The sequence below is a fragment of the Peromyscus eremicus genome, chromosome 14 (assembly GCF_949786415.1).
Source record: "Peromyscus eremicus chromosome 14, PerEre_H2_v1, whole genome shotgun sequence".
Lineage (NCBI taxonomy): Eukaryota > Metazoa > Chordata > Mammalia > Rodentia > Cricetidae > Peromyscus > Peromyscus eremicus.
In genome coordinates this window covers 65097470-65116808 of record NC_081430.1, presented here as the reverse complement: position 1 = coordinate 65116808, position 19339 = coordinate 65097470, and the positions used below count along the sequence as shown (strand labels likewise).

General features: G+C 38.1%; 1 protein-coding gene across 1 annotated transcript in view; it reads left to right on the top strand.

Moving 5' to 3' along the window:
• The window catches only part of Sp4 (Sp4 transcription factor), a 65907-nt gene extending 47495 nt beyond the window's left edge, over positions 1-18412 (top strand). The window contains exons 4-5 of the mRNA XM_059279470.1: positions 3549-3748; positions 15060-18412. Of these exons, the coding sequence (XP_059135453.1) occupies positions 3549-3748; positions 15060-15307 (448 nt within the window). The 3' untranslated portion in view covers positions 15308-18412. The remainder of the gene's footprint in view (positions 1-3548; positions 3749-15059) is intronic.
• The last annotated feature ends 927 nt before the right edge of the window (positions 18413-19339 follow it).

Genomic DNA, 19339 nt, shown 5'->3' with positions numbered 1-19339 from the left:
ACTAAGTAATACCTTCAGTGCTAGGAATGGGTGCATACTGGTGCTCGCAGGCTTACATCTTATTGAGTAATTTACCAAACGGGTTCTATCGAATCCCCCAAACATCACAGGCTATTGCCAATGTTATTGGTTGCTCTCCACAACTGATAATTTATAAGACCCTATTTCTGAAGACAATATTTACGCCATCAAACATGTAAAAGGCATACTGGTACCTAATAAGAAGCTTCACTCCTACTGATTAGCATTCATGGTACTAGAAAATATTTTGCATACTGTAAGAAATAGATAACCCAGCTACAAACCCTGCAACCTGCTTGTAAGATACAATAGGGGCACAAATGTTGTATGAACAATCAACCACTTTTTAAAAATTGTATTTAAGGTCTTCTCCATGAGATAGAACCCATACGTGCAGCTGATGAAGTGGCCAGGAATCTGAGACTAGATAGGACATGAGCCTAAGGGAAGACTCTACTACAACTTTTCTGCTAAAGGAGCATAGCAGTGAAATGACTCCTAATATCATACTGCTGTACCCATAGGTCAGTGCCTCACTCAGCCTTCACCAGAGACACTTCTCGCAATAGATGGGAATTAACACAGATCCATAATTTTACAGTGGCAGGGAGTGAGAAACTTTGGAGGACTCAGTCCTAAATGGGAAGTCTTTATCAAACTCCTCCCCTTTCGACTCAGGGTATGTGTGAAAGGGGAGGAAGAGAGACTGTACGAGCCAGGGGTGGTGGATGAAACAGTATCTTCCACACATAAACTCACAGAGACTGACAACATGCACAGGACCTGCGCAGGTTCAAGCCAGATGGGGTTGCAGCACTGAGAAGGGAGTGGACATGGGGTCCCTGTCCCTAACCAAGAAGCTATTTGTAGTTGATAGCCACTAGCAAAGGGAAAATCAGTTTTCTCTAATGGAGTGTTAGTGGATATATCAACCATACTCCAGGGCAGGCCCCATGCCTAGGAATAGTTAGCCAACACAAAACGAACTCTATTTTTTATTTCACTTTCTTTTGTTGTGGCAATTTTTGTTCTTGTTGGTCTTTTGCCTGTTCTGATTTTTAATTTTTTTTTTCTTTTGAAAAAGAGAGAGACAACATAAGTTTATTGGATAAGGAGATGGGGGAGTTCTAGGAGGAGTTGAAGGAGAGGAAAACATCAAAATATACTATATAAAAGAAAAATGATTTCTATATCTACAATTATAGTATATCTGTGACTAAAAATAGTTCTGTGTCTTTTCCCACTCTGGAGGAGTTCTGTTTGTTTGGTTTTTGTTTGTTTGGTTGGTTGGTTGGTTGGTTGGTTGAAGGGGGGGTCATCTAGTTTGTCACTCTTTAAATATGACTCTAGCTCTAGAACCCTGGATCAAGTTGAGGAAGCTCTTTTCTTCCTCATTTAATCACAGAAGGATTTTTACTTCAAACACTTCATTGCATTTGTTAGAATGATCATGAATTTTTAAGAAAATTCTGTATAGTTTGTAACATAAGTACGTTACAAGTCATCATTTTTGCATGTTTATGGTAAAATCCTCCTGGTCATGGCGTATAATTCTTTTTATAGGTGACTGGGATTTAGTTTGCTGCCCCTTTTCTCTCCTCCCCCCTTCCCTTCTTCCGCCAGCCTCACAGTCTTTCATGCCTGTGCCTCCGGAGAATCCTGGCACTATAAGCATGTGCCACCACACACTGCTTAGTTTGCTGATGTTGAGGGTCCTTTTCATCTGTGTCCATGAGGTGCTGGTCTCTGTTTTTTTTTTTTTTTGTTTTTTTTTTTTGAGTATTCTTTTGTTGTTGATAATATTGGTCTCATAAAATGAATTGAGAAGTGTTCCCTGCAGGTTTATTTTTTGAACAAGTCTTTGAAAAGCTGGTGCTCTTTGTGTGTGTGTGTGTGTGTGTGTGTGTGTGTGTGTGTGTGTGTAGTTATGGTAGTACATGCCTTTAATCCCAGGCAGATCTCTTCTGAGTTTTTGGCCAGACTGGTCTGACTAACTCTTAGTTATAGATTTATTTTGATTGACCTCTTGTTTTTGTTTGTGTCAGTTTTTAAATTTTCTGTTTAAGAACTTGTCTGCCTCATCTAAGTGATTGATAAAAGATCTATTCCTAATATTCCTTTAAGATCATTTTTACTTTTGTGAGATTGATAATGATTTTCATTTATGAGGGAGTTAATTGAGTCTTTTTGTCTTGGTTAGTTTAGCTGAAGGCTTATTGTTTTGCTGAGTTCTGGGAGCATGTGTTTGAAATTTTTCTAATCTCAAAGCCTTTCTACCCTGGCTTCTTTCCACAGACTAGCCAGCCTGTGGTTTAGCCTTATCTCCAGTGACCATGTATCTTTCCCCCAGCTACCTTTGCAACAGTTATTTCCTTTTTAAAATGAGCCCTTCAGTTCAACTTCAGCTCTCTTGCAGATTGTCGGTTTCTTTGAGGAGATCTGGAGCTCATCTGGGTAGAATATTGGAATCAAGGCTCTTTGTTGGAAAATTGGACATTGATGCTCTATTGAAGGCAGAGGCAGCAATATGCTCATGTTTTCTTAACCTTGCCTCTCCCAGCTTAATAGCTTTAATTTGTGAACTGTGCATGAAAGTCCAGAACTACCTGGACCATATCATTTTCATCATGTCACAATTAATGTGGAGCTCCTGTCCATGGATTGGGCACTGGGTACCTTTTAGCCACACCTCCCTGGGACTCTGCCTCGGCACAGATAGCTGGCAGTAGAGTGAGAAACACTGTGCCCTGCCCCTCTCTGGAAGATAGTGGTTTGACTGGGAGGTGGAAGGGGAGGGAGCCCTGTTCATGGCTGTACTGCTCTGTAACTTTGTCATGGAAGTGGGAGGGAAGATGGGTGAATCTTAGATCCATAGATCACCGTTCTTACATACCCCTTTTAGATTTCATTGAGTGAATATTTATTTGCTGTTATTTGTTCTTAGGACTGTGACCAGAGATTTTTTTTTTTTTACCTCGGAGCTGAGGACCAAACCCAGGGCCTTGCACTTGCTAGGCAAGCATTCTACCACTGAGCTAAAGCCCCAACCCCGACCAGAGATTCTTGAACAGTGGTTGGGAGGTAGATTTATAATTTATTAGTTTTGCTGGGAAGAGGTTCATGGAACTCCTTGTTATACTGACCTGCTAGGCGTGAATCTTTGTACCCTACATTTTCAACTGAGGTTAGCCAGCTTTTTGGTATTTAGGGAGAATTTTCAAGAGTCTTGTTTTTCTTTCCCCAGAGTGGATAGCATGCCTGTACTCCAGTGCTAGGAGGCTGGGCAGGGAGATTGTTGAGCTATGTAGTAGACATAAATTCAGAGGTTTACCACATTTGCATGGGATTTTGTTTTTCTTTATAGTACGTGAGCATATTTTTTTTTCCTTAATGCAAAATTCTCTCTCATTTCTTTGTGTTCAGATGCGCTCACTCAGAAAAGTACTTTCTAATCATGTAAATGACCTACCATTTTGGCACAGACAGAATCTGAGTTTAGGGTATGACTGTTGGTTTTGTTCTGTTAGGGGCAGCAGTGAGCCAGGAAAGAAGAAGCAACATGTTTGCCACATTGAAGGATGTGGGAAAGTGTATGGCAAGACCTCTCACCTCCGAGCACATCTTCGCTGGCACACTGGAGAAAGGCCTTTCATCTGCAACTGGATGTTCTGTGGCAAAAGATTCACACGGAGCGATGAGCTACAGAGACACAGAAGGACCCACACAGGTTAGTCGCTTTATCTCGGGCTGCAGCTATTCTTTCTACTTAGTCTTCCAGTGCTTACTGAGAGTCACACTGCTGAAGGTCAAGATACCTTACCTCCTTTTAACGGACATGTATTTTACTTCTTAAATTCTATCGCCATATTTATGTGACCTGGAATTTGTTCCTTTTGCTTTTTAGGATGTTAAATACATACAATGTTTTTTATAAGTTTAAATATGTAAGAAGAGACTTGAATTATGATTTTAAGCATTTTTTAAGGAGAAGAAAGGGGGTTAAGAAAGGCAGTATCTGCTTCTGTATTAGACTGTCACCCATCCATCAGCCAGAGGCATCGAGCTTTTCCTTACATTTTTGGAGATGTCTAGAGTTGTCAGATCTTATCTTTTAGCATACCTAATTGCTTGACATAGAAGCAACATTTCTCCCTGAGGAAGAGGCAAAGACCACTGTAGTTGGTTTTTGGTTTTTTGTTTGTTTGTTTGTTTTACTTTTGGGGGGCCCACCACCCAGCTCCCAAATAAATACATGGATACACAGAGATTTATTCTTTCATAAGAATGCCTGGCCTTACCTTAGCTTGTTTCTAACCAGCTTTTCTTAAATTATCTCGTATTTCTTAACCTTAAATTATCTCGTATCTCTTTAACTACATTTTGCCTCTTGGCTTTTTACCTTTCTTTATTCTTTATATGTAATTGAATGATTTCCTGTGTCCCACCTGGCCCAAGATCAGGACAGATCTCGCTCACCCACAGTCCCACAGCTGCTTATAAAATAATCACTCAGAGGTATAATATTAATTATAAATTGTATGGCCTATGGCTAAGAATTCTTGCTAGCTAGCTCCTTCATCTTAAATTAACCCATTTCTATTAATCTATGTATTGCCCTGTGGCCATGGCATTACCAGTCTGTTGGCATGCTGCTCCTTGGGGGGCAGGCTGGCGTCGCCTCTGCCTCTGACTCTGCCTTTCTCCTTCCTGTCTCTCTCTTGGATTTCCTGCCTGGCTATAACCTGACTTGCCATAGGCCAGAACAGCTTCTTTATTAACCAGTCATAGCAACACATATTCACAGCATACAGAAAGACATCCCACAGCATATGTATCTTTTTTTCCTTCTTACTCCATGGCTGGCTGTGTGACTTGGTGGCTGACCACTGGTGTCCTCCTCTCCTTCTCCTTCTCTTGCTCCTTCTCCTCTCTAGATTTCTTCTCCTATTTATTCTCTCTGCCTGCCAGCCCCACCTATCCTTTCTTCTACCTCGCTGTTGGCTGTTCAGCTTTTTATTAGACCAATCAGGTGTTTTAGGCAGGCAAAGTAACACAGCTTGACAGAGTTAAGCAAATGCAACATAAAAGAATGCAACATATCTTTGTATCCTTAAACAAATATTCCACAGCATAAACGAATGTAACACATCTTAAACTAATATTGCACAAAAGACCACCCTTCCTCACTGTCAGTAGATCTAATCCTTGCCAATTCTGTAGCACCATGGCAACCAGCCACTCTGTTTGGCCCTGGAGGCTGAGGATGGTCTGAGCACCTGTTGGAGCTCCTGGATGAGCTGAGAGGAAAGCTGATAGTAAATAATTAGGGAAGTAGTTAGTCCTGGTGTTCCAGTGATGATGCCACCAGTTATACCCAGGACTGTAAGAAGGGACTGAACCTGAACCATTCATTTGTCATTTCATGCCTCTATAAACTCTGTGATAGGAACCAGCATGGTTCTTCTCTGAGTACTACCTCCAATTTTGGTAAAAGGTACACCAGGACACAAGTCCCTGACCACGCAGCAGGTAGGCAGCGGTAAATTTGAGGGCCTGGTAGGTGATCATATTGGTGACTTTGAGTAGTTTCCATTTTGTCTTTATAAACCCAGGAAATGTCAAGAATAATATAACAAATATCCACTTAACAATCTTTTACAATTATATTTTTTGTCATTTTTAGTAATCACCTCACTAAGGAAGTCATTATCAAAGACAACGGCCACCATCGGTCTGTGATTTGGTGTCATGTTCCTAGTATATTTTTAATACTCGTGTAAACTATTTGTGGGTCTACATAGAAAGTAATGTTTTATACAGGTCATCAAATGTTACATAACTATCATTCTGCATACTTTATTTTAAGAGATACGCAGTATTCTGTCAGATGATTACTACACTGCTCTAAATTATTTCCCACACTGTTGGTTATTGGTAGGTTCTTTGCTGTTATGAACTTTGCTGCTTTGACAGTATTGGACATGTTTAAGAGGCAAGAGTATTAGATCATAGAGCATGTGTGTTTGGTAATCTCTAAAATGACTGCTTAACATTTCTCCGTGACTAGTGGTGATTAGAAGTTTGTGTTCACGTATTCTCACTACTGTAGTGCCAGCTTCAGAAGTTTGTATCTATTTAAAACTGTTTCTCTCTTTAAAGTTTGCACTTGCCGTGATTTTTCCTGAGATCAAGCATCTCTTTATGTGTGTTGGCTGTTCTTTGACATCATACCTCACTGTTCTTCTGGGGTGTTTCTCAGTTGTGTAATTTATGTAGTCCCCCCCCCATATTTTGTGTTATCTTTTGTCATATAGAAGTTTTATATATTTAGCTACAAAACCTTTTTTAATGAAACAATTGAAGTCTAAGATAGTTGGATCTCATTTGAAACATTTTTTTTTTCTTAGAGCCTTGAGTTTTTTGTTTTTTGCCTCCAGTTTGGTCATTAGAGTGCCCAAAAGTGTGATTTTGTTTCCTTTTTTTTTTTCTTGATCTATCTATCTCTCTCTCTCTCTCTCTCTCTCTCTCTCTCTCTCTCTCTCTCTCTCTCTCTGTGTGTGTGTGTGTGTGTGTGTATGTGTGTGATGAATTGAGGCTGTAATTTTTTTTATGTGAAAAGCCATTTTTTGACTAGTTTATTTTTCTGTCCTAATTTGCACTAACATTCTCTCAAACTGTCCTCTATAATTTCTGGGTCCCCTGTTAACAAAGCTTTTACTATTTGTCAATTTCTGTACCAGCACCATCTCGTTTTAATTACTGTAAGCTGTATTTAATCTTGGCATCTGTTGAAAGCACATTCATGCACTCACCTTCTGTTTAGAATGTGCCTGGTTCTTACTGAGTGCATTTTGAGTTAGAAGGTAACTTACACAAGCTGAAGTTGTATGTTGAATACAGGGGACATCCTAGAACTGGCCTTTCTTATGAGCTGCTGTTTATTATGTATTTGAATGTGTTACTTCATTTGGTGCTAAAGCAACACCATGAGATAGAAACATGCCCCATCCTGCAGGTTAGAGAACAGTCTCAGTAGTCTGGGGATGACTATGAGCAATGGAGACCCTGGGCTCCATCCCCAGAACCATAGGTTGTTAAATAAATTACAAATCACAGACACAGAATGACCCACTTTGACATGCCCATGGAGTAGCAACACAAATGAGAATTAGCGTGTTGCTCTGTCCAGGAGCTTAGCATTATGTTGCCTCTGAATTTTGATTTTTAAGTTTTTAAATATGTTAGTATTGCATGGTACTTCTAATGCCACTTCATTCTTGACATTTATCAAATATGATGTGATTCAGAATTAATCCTGTGACAATGTTGTGTCTGTTCTTGAAAACTACTCTGATATTTATGCCTCTATGAGAAGATGCAGTATCTCTTCCCTGGATTTGTAGTGGGAAAGGTTAAAGAACCCAAGAAAAATTGCCATTTGTTTGATCTGAAGCTTTGCTTTGTGATTGCTTTGTCTGAGTGGATGGGTATGTAAAGTCTTCTACATTACACATCCATACTCATACAGATGCACAGAACATAAATGGTTCAAAATCAAATATTAATAATTTAGGGAACCCTCCTCCTCAAGACAGGGTCTCATGTATCCCAGGCTAGCATCAAACTTTCTATGTGTCTGAGGATGACTTGATCTTCTTTTTTTGTTTGTTTGTTTGGTTTTGGTTTTTCGAGACAGGGTTTCTCTGTAGCTTTGGAGCCTGTCCTGGATCTTGCTCTGTAGACCAGGCTGGCCTCCAACTCACAGAGATCTGCCTGGCTCTGCCTCCCAAGTGCTGGGATTAAAGGTGTGCACCATCACCGCCCAGCGACTTGATCTTATCTTCTGATCTTCCTAATCCACCTGCTTCCACCTTCTGAGGGCTTGGAGTACAGCCATGCACCATCATGCCCTGTTCATGCCGTGCTAGGAGTTAAAGCAGGGCTTGTGCTTGCTAAGCACTGTGCCATCTGAGCTACATCTTTCACCTCTCTCCCTCCTCCTCTCCCTTCCCCTTCCTTCCTCCTCCCTCCCTCTCCCCCTCTCTTTCTCTCTCTCCTTTTTAATATGATCTAAATTATAATCATCTGCTATCTTAACTAACTCAGAATCAGATGTACTTTATGTTTATTGATATAAATATTTTGAATACATGTTATCCTACATACAATTATTTAATTAAACCATATTAAGGGAACTAGGGAGATGGCTCATCATTAAGAGTTTGTGCTACTCTTGCAGAGGGCCCGAGTTCATTTCCCAGCATCAGTGTAGGGAAATGAACTCACAAGCACCTTTAACTCAGCTCTAGGGAATCCAACTTCATCATCTAGCTTCCACAAGTACTGGTATTCATGTACATGTACTCCTCCATAGACAGAGTTGCATTCACGTATTTTTAAAAAAATCTTTTTTTTAAGGATTTAATGATGGGAAATATTAAATAAAACATATTAGGGACTGATATTGGGACTTGGTAGTAGAATGCTTGCTTAGCATGCAAGAGGTACTGGTCTCAGCACTGCAGTGAATCAAGGCAAAACCTGTTTGGCACCAAAAATACTAAGCCCAGCGTTGATGTGCTTATAAAGAGGACTTTTAAAGATCTTGAGAGATCTGTAGCAAGCCAAAATAAAATGTAAATACATTTTTAAAAATTAAACCAAAGCAGGAAAACAAAAGCTCTAATTGATTAGCACTATGAAACACTGCTGATTAAAATTTGACTATTATTTATTATATAAAATTAAAATAATATTACATGGAAAAAAAGAGTTGAAAATAGTCATGCCAAGTGCTTGTTAAGTGTGTTGAAAACAATATCAAACAAAATATCTTGAAATAAGTATTGATTAAAAGTTGAATGTGTTTCAGTTGAAAGCCTTGATCATTCATGGCAAGAGTCATTTTGTTCAATATTTAGCCACCACTCTCAAAAGAAATACATTGATTGACTGTGCGTAGGTAAATAAGTTATTTTTAATCCCTTTTGAAAGTAGTAAGGATCAATCTGCTTTGCTAAAATAATGTAAAGTTTGTAATGATCCGAGCACAGAGTATTTAAAAGTCAATAGTTCCTAAAACTTGTGAAGGAGGTTCTTCCTCACCAGGAGAAAATCACTGGGCCCTTTTTTTTTTTTTTTTTTTTTCCTTTTTGTGATGACTACCACAGATGCTGTGGATAACATCTCTTTAGATATACATCCTGAAATATTTTGCCTGAATCTATGACACTCAAGTTAATTTTATGAATAATGCCTGGCCTGGTGGTTCATTCCCTTAGTATCATCAGTCCTCTGGGGCAGGGGAAGGTGAATCTCCGGGAGTTAAGTCAGCCTGATTTGCATAGCAAGTTCCAGACCAACCAGGCATACAGAGACCCTACCTCAAAAGAAAAACAAACAAACAAAACCTTTATGAACAGACCTTAATTTTATCATTGGTTCTAGACATCACAGGTTTCTGCACAAAATTGACTCTGTTTTAGAACACAGCTTCTTAATGATAATCTCTATTTTTCAGATGCAATACAATCAATATTTTGTTAATGACTCTCTTTTCTGTCCTTTTTCTTTTTTTTTATGCTGTAGATTTAAGCCCCTTCCCTTTTCCCATCACTGTTAATCTAATGGTGTTTCAGTGGAAGAGAGTCTGCTGTGATCGTGTTGCCATCTTAAACAATAAGGAGTTATATTTACCTTTCCTGCTAATTGGAAATATTACAGGAATAGAAACAAGTGTTTGTTGCACATAATAAGGATATAGATTGTACATATATCATAAATTCATGTAATAGGATAGCTCATTTCTGTGAATATTTTACTGTGGGCATGTTGCTTATTTTTTTTTTTTTTTTTTAGAATATTTTATTGACCAGTGACATTGTGCCAAGAAGTAGTCAATCCAGGGATGATTTCTGATAAATAATGTCACAAGGAGGTTTCATCTTCAGCCACATCTATTATTTTTCACCATCTAAGGAAAACCCAGAGGTGCTCCTAGAACACTATTTATAGTAGACTTCAGAGTTTCACAATATGCACAATTTAGTCTTTTATCCCATATAAAGTTGTATGTAATTATAAACTTAAGTGGAAAGGAAAGTTGATAATTGAAAGCCTGTGGTTTTCATATACAAAAGAAAAAGTATTATTGATGAAATAGAGAAGATCAGAAACTCTACAGGTACATTAAAAATTTCCCCCAGAATTATTATACAGCTGTTTGCTGCTTCAGTTTGTATAATGAACTATTTCCTGTGACTTGACTAGCAGCCAAAATGAATCAGTGTGTCTTCAGCCTCTTGGTATCAGGGGCCACATTTTATAACTGAGTAGTTTGCTTGTTTTCTTACCTAAATGATGAGAGAAACAAAGCAGACAGTGAGGCATGAACTCAAACTTAGTAAGTACCCAGTGCAGGTACGTGTCACATGTTCTGTCTGCTTCGTTTCCCGGGGTTGATCCTATGGATCAATGCTTAGAGGTGCAGGCAACAGAAGATAAGAGAAATGCCATGTATATAGCCAGAGAAGTCAGAAGAGGGGCCAGTGGGCTCCGAACCAGGCCCATTCCATTACAGCAGTGGCAGCACAGCTACCAGAAAGGTTTTATACACTCGCATCTCCAGCCCAGGATCCAGAAAGTGGGGGGCTGTGTTTACCATGCTATGTGAGTGGAATCACCAATATTTTTCTCTCATGTTGCTCCAACTGTGGCCCCAGATGGATGCTACAAGAGGCCACAGAAACCTGGCTTTCTAGCTGATGAAATCAGAAAAAGATGCACTTGTGCCTTGGAAAGCAGGATAAAAGCCGATCATTAATTCTGTGTGTAGAACAAAAGAAATGCTGGCTCATTCCTGAGCTGTGCATACACAGGGTCAACATAGAGTGACACAAAACCTTAAAACCACTGCCTAATTCTTGCATGTGCACATTCTCTATATCTTTCCGTGGTAATATGCGTGTGTGTGTGTGTGTGTGTGTGTGTGTGTGTGTGTGTGTGTGTGTATACACTGTATGCATATACAAGGCGGGGCGGGGAGGAAACAGAAGAATGAAAAATGGAGGCAGAAATGGAAAACTAGGCTTTGTAGCCCAGGCTGGCCTTGAACTCACTATATAACCCATGCTGGCCTTTAACTTGCATAAAATTACCAAGCAGCATATTTCTGAGTTACCCATGGGCCAAGAGAAAGTCTCAAGGGAAATTAGAAAATAACTTCTACTGAATGCAAAGTTTCATCACAAAATTTATAAGATTCAGATAAAGAGTGAATTTATAGCATTCAATCCTTTTTCAGTCAGCAATCTAATATTTTCTACCTTAAGAAACAAGAAAATGAAGAGATCGAAAATGAGAAGTTAAATAATAAAGAGTGGACATAGGAAAACAGTTCAGATAATCTTTCAAACCCAGGCCTGTGGGCATGGGGGTTGTTTTTTGTGTTGCCCAAGGTGGAGTTCAAGGTGGTACACATGAGCTCAAGGGTAGGCACATGCTCTGCCACTGAGCGGATTGTTCCAGACCCTGAAACCAAAGTTTGATTTGCTGGGAAGGTAAAACATCTAAGGCCCCAGTCACATTGACCAAGAAAACGTGTGAATACAACTGACGAATGTGTAGACATTAAGTGGGTCATAAATGGATGAGCTACATGACTCTACCCTACTTTTGAAAATAACTCTAGAAAAGGTACAGGACTTGGGATGCAGCCTAGTGAAAGAACACTGATGTAGCACACTGAAGCCCTGAGTGTAGTCCCTCAAACCACCAAAAATACAGTTGCATCTTTATTTACTATAGCCCTTAAGGCCAAGCTAGCCCAGCTTGAAATTAATTTAAAATTATAAAAAAATAGATATCACAAAAAGTCCTGTTTTGTTAAAAAATTGAATTTGTTATTAAAAACTTCTGAGGAAGATCATCCTGGGTCCAGATCTAAGAAGACTTCATTCTGGGCTTGAAAATCTGAACATCTGAAAATCGTTCAGGCAGTGTAATTTAGCAGATTAATAATGAAAGAAGAAAATGACAGTAGCTTGAATAATACAGTAAGTATTTGACAAGATTCTCTGTCCTTTTTTATAGAAGTCCATAGAACTGAACTGAAGAGAACAGTAAATTTAGCCGTTAAAAGAGCACAGTTGTCCTTTAGTTTCTTTAGGTCACAGGTCAGAGTGTGCATGGCGCTGCACTCAGGGAAAGCAGCTGCTGTGAGGCCCATCTGCACTCAGCCAGTCCAGCCTTAGTGTTAGATCAGGTCCCTGCTCCCTGCTGTTGGTCCCCTGGCCGGTGCTTGCTCTTGAAAGGTGCGTGCTTTTCTTCTTGGACGTGTTCTGAGACACTTCAAAACTCTGGTTGGTCCCTGTCACACTTCTGATCTCTCCAACACTAGGTACAGAGAGGTCTCTTTGAACAGCTGGTGTGATTAGATTGGGCCACCTATACAGTTGAGAATAATTTTCCTGTATCAAATTCCATAACCTACCTAGTTATAGCTTGTAGCTGGAGTTTTTTCTCCGGGTCCTGTCAAGCCCTGGCAGTCAACAGTCCACTTATAAAATAAACACACAGATGCTTATATTATTTACAAACTGTATGGCCATGGCAGGCTTCTTGCTAACTGTTCTTATATCTTAAATTAACCCATTTCTATTAATCTATAAGTTGCCACGTGGCTCATGGCTTACCGGTATCTTACATTTCGCTTTTTCTGGCGGTGGCTGGCAGCATCTCTCTGTCTTAGCCTTCCACTTCCCAGAATTCTCCTCTCTGCCTGTCCCACCTATTCTTCCTGCCTGGCTACTGGCCAATCAGCATTTTATTTATACAGAGCAATATCCACAGCAATAGCTGTTAAACCCCATTATCTGTAACATGTGTAACTTCTAGGGATTGGTCCTTGTAGGGCCATGCTGTCTATGACAGTAGCCAGTATCAACAGATTTGATAAGTAGATTCTTTAATCAGAAAAGGTAATCATGAATTCTGAAAGCCCAGGTAGATTTGGAATAATTAAAATAATTTTGACTATAAAATTGTATCATCTGTAGTTAATATAAACATTCTTTAATCCTTGAAGTAAAGTCCATTGATGATGTTTGCGGAGGATATAAAATAAGAAATTATTATCCAGTAGAGCAGAAAACACTTCTCTTAAAAAGGACATTGAGCTAAAAGGAGTCATTTCTCTAGTGAAAGTATACATGTACAATATAATTTTGAATATTTGAGATTCTAGCCAGCTCCTTTGTGACTTGAAGTTAATTTGGTAACCAAATAGATGAGTAGAAAGGCTGGGAGCGTCCAGCTGGTGACACTAAGCATGTCACCGTTGTTTCCATTTGTCTCGGAGCTGTAGAGTATCTGGACTACTCACTGGACTAAATCTGCACAGTGGCTGATACGTGAAGAACAGGCGTTACAGTCAGAGATGTCCAGCTTTTCTGTGGCCAGTGCCTTACATAGATAGTCTACAAATAATTGTTGGAAAGTCACTGATTTTATGAACATTGCAGTTAATAAGTATTTGCTAGACAGCCATGGTGTAGATTTATCTCCAGCTTTGTACTTAGAAAAGGCACCCACGTCTCCGCCATCACCTTCTGGTCTATGAATCAGACTTGGTGGCTGTGAAGTAATGACAGTCTGCAGTTGCCCTGTGGTGGGACCATAAAGAGCCCATATGTAGGTTCAGTGCATTCCAGGCTAGCACATCTTTGAGCCTCCACTTACTCATCTATAAAATAAAATCTAAAACTAGATCTTCAGGTTTTCTCTAGCTTGAAAGTTGTAAACTTGTCTTCTTTTATGGTCAGATAGTAAATGACGTCAAGACTGTTTCTCAGCTGTATTTAATTTTCACCTTTGCTGAGTGTCAGCATTCATAATATCTGGGCTCCTTTACTTTAGAGATTTGCTCCCTGTATTTTCATTGTCTCTGACAATTTTGTCCAATGCATTTATTTAGCCTTTAAAAGGAAAATTCTGAATTGTAAATGTAGTCAAAGGCAAGGGTGGGGTTAGGGGAACATCTGATGTGTCAAAACTTGAAATTGTAGATTTATTTTTGGTAAGTCAAAGGAGGGGCAAGGGAAAAAAAAAGTCTGACGAATGAGTCTCCATATTATCTGAGTTCTGTTTCCCACCAGGAAAATCCCATTTCACTGCCGTAACTGTTGTAGAAGGAATGACCGAAGCCAATAGCTACTTAGCCTTTGTAAACATCAGGATAAGACAGTCAAGATTTCGTGAGTTTTATCCTGTTACTCAAAAAGAAGAGAGGGGTTTCCCCCTTTCTAGTTAACGTTTGATTTTTAGTCCAGTAAGCAGAAGTGGTTCCAGTTAGAGCTGGCTTATATTTTGTAGAAAACATGTTTAAGGATCAAAATATCACCATTGCTCTTTGGAAGCTTAAAGCTGTCTTTAATTTGAAATGTATGTTCCCAGCACTCACTTTTTTTACTTATAAAAACCTAGCATACTACTACATTCTTAGCTTAAAATAGTTTCTAAGATAGATCATGCCTCTCCAGTTTACAGGCGAGGCCCAGCTATCAATTTAGTGACTACACATTGGTCTTCCCCTTTCGTGCTGTGCTTTGTTAGCTGAGAGAGACTGTCAGGAGCTCTTTTGTCAGGAATCCTGACATTTTGTGGATGGGGAAGTGGAGGCTCAGAGTGGTTATTTACTTGTTCAAATTTTCCCCCCCAGTTCATGGCAAAACAGGACTTTCAAACTTTCAGTCTTTTATTTTCAGCCACATGGTTTTTCTACATTGTTTGTTTAATAGGTTTTTTTGTTTGTGTTGTTGTTTTAAACAGAAAGGGCTAGGAGATAACTTAGTGACAGAGGGCTTGCCTACCATGAACAAGGCCTTGGGTTTGCTCCCTACCATCATATTGTGTACCTAAACTAGGCGTATCTCTATATATCAGATCTTATAAAAGTGCAATATGCGTGGAAAACAAATCACTAAATAAAAATTTCATTTAATTAAAATATATGCAATTTCATTTCCTTCTTATGTTTACAGGAGAAAAGAGATTTGAATGTCCAGAATGTTCTAAAAGGTTTATGCGGAGTGATCACCTCTCCAAGCATGTCAAAACTCACCAGAATAAGAAAGGCGGTGGGACAGCGCTTGCCATTGTTACCTCGGGAGAACTGGACTCGTCCGTTACAGAGGTGCTTGGCTCCCCACGGATTGTCACAGTTGCAGCCATTTCTCAAGATTCGAATCCAGCAACTCCCAATGTTTCAACAAACATGGAAGAATTCTGAAGCGCTTTCTGTAACAAAGACCTCTAGTGCTGCACTTACGTTTACACACCTTTGAAAATCTGGAAATGGGCTGGTCAAGTGGAAATCAGAGTAGGAAATCACATTTGCATCCTTGGCATCTTTAAGAATTCCAGGGATTTTTTTGGTTCAACACATAAAGTGTTGAATTTTTAAAAAATACAAAAAGAAAACCAATATACTGGAAACAGAAAAGTATTTCTTCCATGCTATAAGTTGCTGTAGTTTTTTGGAAATACATCACATAACCTTTAAACAGAATCCTCCCTCCTTTAACATCATGTGTTGTTAATATGTCTAAAGAGACAGACCACGTGAATTTGCAGGCTGGACCTTAATTGGACTTAATCTGTTTGGAAGTACTTTGTTAAAAATTTAGCCAGTAATAACTTACATGCACTTCTTTTACTCTTTAGCACAGAAAACAGATTGTTATCTGACAACAGGGATAATACTGTGTTTCTTTAGCTTGGTTTTTGGAAAAAATCCATTCAAAATAGTTTTGGCCGTCTTTTCTAAATATCAAAAGTTCTTCAAAAGTTGAATTAGGTTACATTCCAAAATACTAATCTGAGATGTGTCTCAGGTCTTTATTACCACTACATTATAGTAGTGTGTACGCAGACAATCAGTGAAGCCCAATTATTTTCTCCATTTTGGAGACACAGAGGACCTTAGAGCGAACTCTTAGGTTAAATTTTAGATTGAAACCTTAGGGAAATGCTGGGAGAAAATTCGTTAGAACAGAATTCATGATAGCTTCAGAAGAGCAAGAGGAAGCAGTTTAATAATGTTTTGAAGTTAAGGTTGACTGTGTGTCTAACCCTGTGTTCAATAGCAAAATTTCATTTTAAATATTCATATTGGAAATGCTCGCATAGATTACAGATCTATGTAATTTCATGTTCTGTAAATATGAGTTATGCTGACAATGTGCAGAATTCTTTATGCTTTGACTTAGTAGCCAAAGAAAGAATTATCATACTTTTTCCAGGCCAGCAGAAAATTATTTTTAACTACATTATAATTTTTGTTTTCCTTTACTAAAAATTGGCAAATCCAATTTTATTTCTAGTATTGTGTTAGGTTTATTAAGAACTTAATATCACAGTGATATCTTTATGTTGTATCAATAACAGAATTTTCCCTAAAGGTTTAGACAGCTTAACAAATGTATAATAGAAATGATATTATGAAGCAAAAAATATTTTTGGAAAACCAGAATACTTTTCAGTCAAATAGTGACTGAAAATATATTTCATTGTTTGTGCAAGGGTCTTAGAGAGCAGTGTCTTATTAGGAAAGATGGCCAAACTTTTCATATGAAAAACAATTGGATTATTCTAATAGATTAAACATTAGTAAGACACTTAATGTTTTTAGAACATATTTACACAGAGTCATAACTATTGAAACTGACCATTTGGAAACTAAAGTTTTTACCTACTTCATTTGTTACCATCATTGGTTTGAATATAGGTATATGTTTTCTTGTGCATTTTTTATTGTTTCAGGAAAAGTACTACTCATGAGAATTCTCTTCCCAAATCGTGATGTTTCTTGTATTTTTGATGAAGGAGAAATACTGTAATGATCACTGTTTACACTATGTACACTTTAGGCCAGCCCTTTGTAGCGTTATATAAAACTGGAGGCCTTTTGTGCTTTCGGTTTGTATAAAAAAGCTTTGAGATTAAAGGAAAAAAAAATTTTTACACTGTGGTTATAAATTTCAAGTTTCTTAAAGCTTTTGTAGACTTGTAACAAAGTCTTTAAATTTTAGTTGAATTTTGTAAATTGTTTTGTATATTTTATTTAATGTACTCTTAACAACTGATGTATCTGGCTTTAAAACATCAGAATCAGTTTGTTGTTTTGTTTGGTACAGAGGAGCATTCGGTAGTGTTAATTTTAATTTTATTATATAGGAGCTGAAACATCAAATATATATTTTATCTATCATGCTACACAATCAGTGCTATAATTTTTTTTATGTAAAGAGACTTTCTTAATGTTTTAATCATGTTTTCTCCGAGCTATACTTTTTGTTGTTAGCACCAAGTATGAGCACTCTGCATCATTACTCCACGAGCCAGTTTTATGCAACCCATGTATGCTCATCAGAAGTGCAAGTTATCCTCACCAACAATGAGGCCTATTATAAATGTATCAGACTGAATCTGGATTACCTTATAGTATATAAAATAATCAGTCAGCAGGCACATTTCACCACTGAAATTACAAATATTTTGACAGTCTGTTCTGCGTACCATTCTGAGTCCACCTTTCTGTCGTACAGCAGTCGTAAATTTCAGTGTCCTTTATTTGACTCAGTGGGATATAGCTGTGGTAGGGCACAGATGTGCAGTAGAGTCCTGTTAATGGCATTTCACTGCTCATTCCCTTTGCCACCGTTATGAAGCTTTTCTTTGTAAAATTATCAGTGCAAAGCTCTGTATTTATCATGGTAGAACTCCAGTGTTAGAGTAGTTTTCTCTTACAGTATACTTTCTTTGGTTAGGTTTGTGTATGTGTTGCTGATTACATTAGAACTTGATGTTAAGTCATTATTTATCACACTCATGAGAGCAGTAATAAAAGTGTGTAATCTAGGAGAAAAAGTTAATTTGTCAAACTTAGATAAGCATGATGTTTAGGTCCTATTTTTCAATTTTATAACTGTTTTATTGCAACAATATTTGTATTTAAGTCTCCATTTTAATGCCTTGTGGTGTTTTTTTTATGCATGTCACTAAGTTGTCAGCCCACATAAATTGATGTGCAGCATAGGGTATTAAATCTACATAATGATTTTAAAACAGAAATAGTTGATGGTAAAATGTAAATGTTTTGCAAAAAATTCCTTATAAAAAGTTTCGTAGTAACATTTCACTTGTAAATTTTTTGTAAAAAAGAAAATGGAAAAAAAAAGATGAATACAGAAAAAAAAGACCTGTTTTCCCATATCCTAGAATTTAGACAATTATTCTGCCAGCAAAGCCTCTGGGGCTGTAATTGACATTTTTACAGTGCTGATTTGTATAAAATTTGTTTTTTGTGGATTTGGAAATAAAATCATGTACAAGTTGTTGCCTGCAGTAACAATTGCAAGTAACCTATTAAAGTCCCCTTGGGTTGAACATGCTTCATTTAATTATGTATACCATAGAGCAGCAATAAAGTGTTTAAACTACCAGCCTTCTCATCACAGTGAACACCGAAAATTTAAATGCCTCTCACTAGAAAATGTATTGGCAACCCTTCTTAATCCTGGTGTTAAGATCTGATCAACACTGTTCTGAAAATACCGCCAAAGAACACCAGTTTAAATTGCATGTTAATTTGTGACCATTGCTGTAGACATTTATGAAAATTAAATTTTGATTTAGAGACACTTTATTTAAATAATTTTAAGCAATAAATGTTAGGAAATAGTAGGATGGTCTAAAAAATGAAAAACAAAATTAAAATAATATTTAAGCTCAGCAACATTAGAAACAGTGTAGGCCACCTAAATGTGGGAAGGTCTGTAAGGAAGAACAGAACTGCTTTTCCTTCTGGGAGAGACTTGCAGGTCTCACAAAAACCTTCCCACCATGAGACTACACCACAGTATGACTTCAGTGGACACATTTCCAAGTCTGCAGATCCGGCAAAGCTGCTAGGGAGAACTGCAGGATGTTAGGCACACAGAGAAGTGAGTTGCCCACAAGGCTCCAGCTAGTGTTTAAACATGGAATAGGTAGAGTCGTATACTGTATGTGTACATAGCTTGTATGGGCACAGCCTAAAGACATGGCTGTGCCACAACGTACATGCCTACATAGGGAGGGTATGTTCTTAACAGTGATCAAACCAAAGGGCAGTTAAATTTATGCTCTACCAAGTAACAACTTTGTCAAAAGATTTCATGTCAAAAGCAAAGGTACCCATTTTGACAGGACTGCTTAACTATGCCTGTAGCTTGTTCCCCTGGGTTCTTCTATTTAAGCCCAAAGCTTACATCAGTTCCCA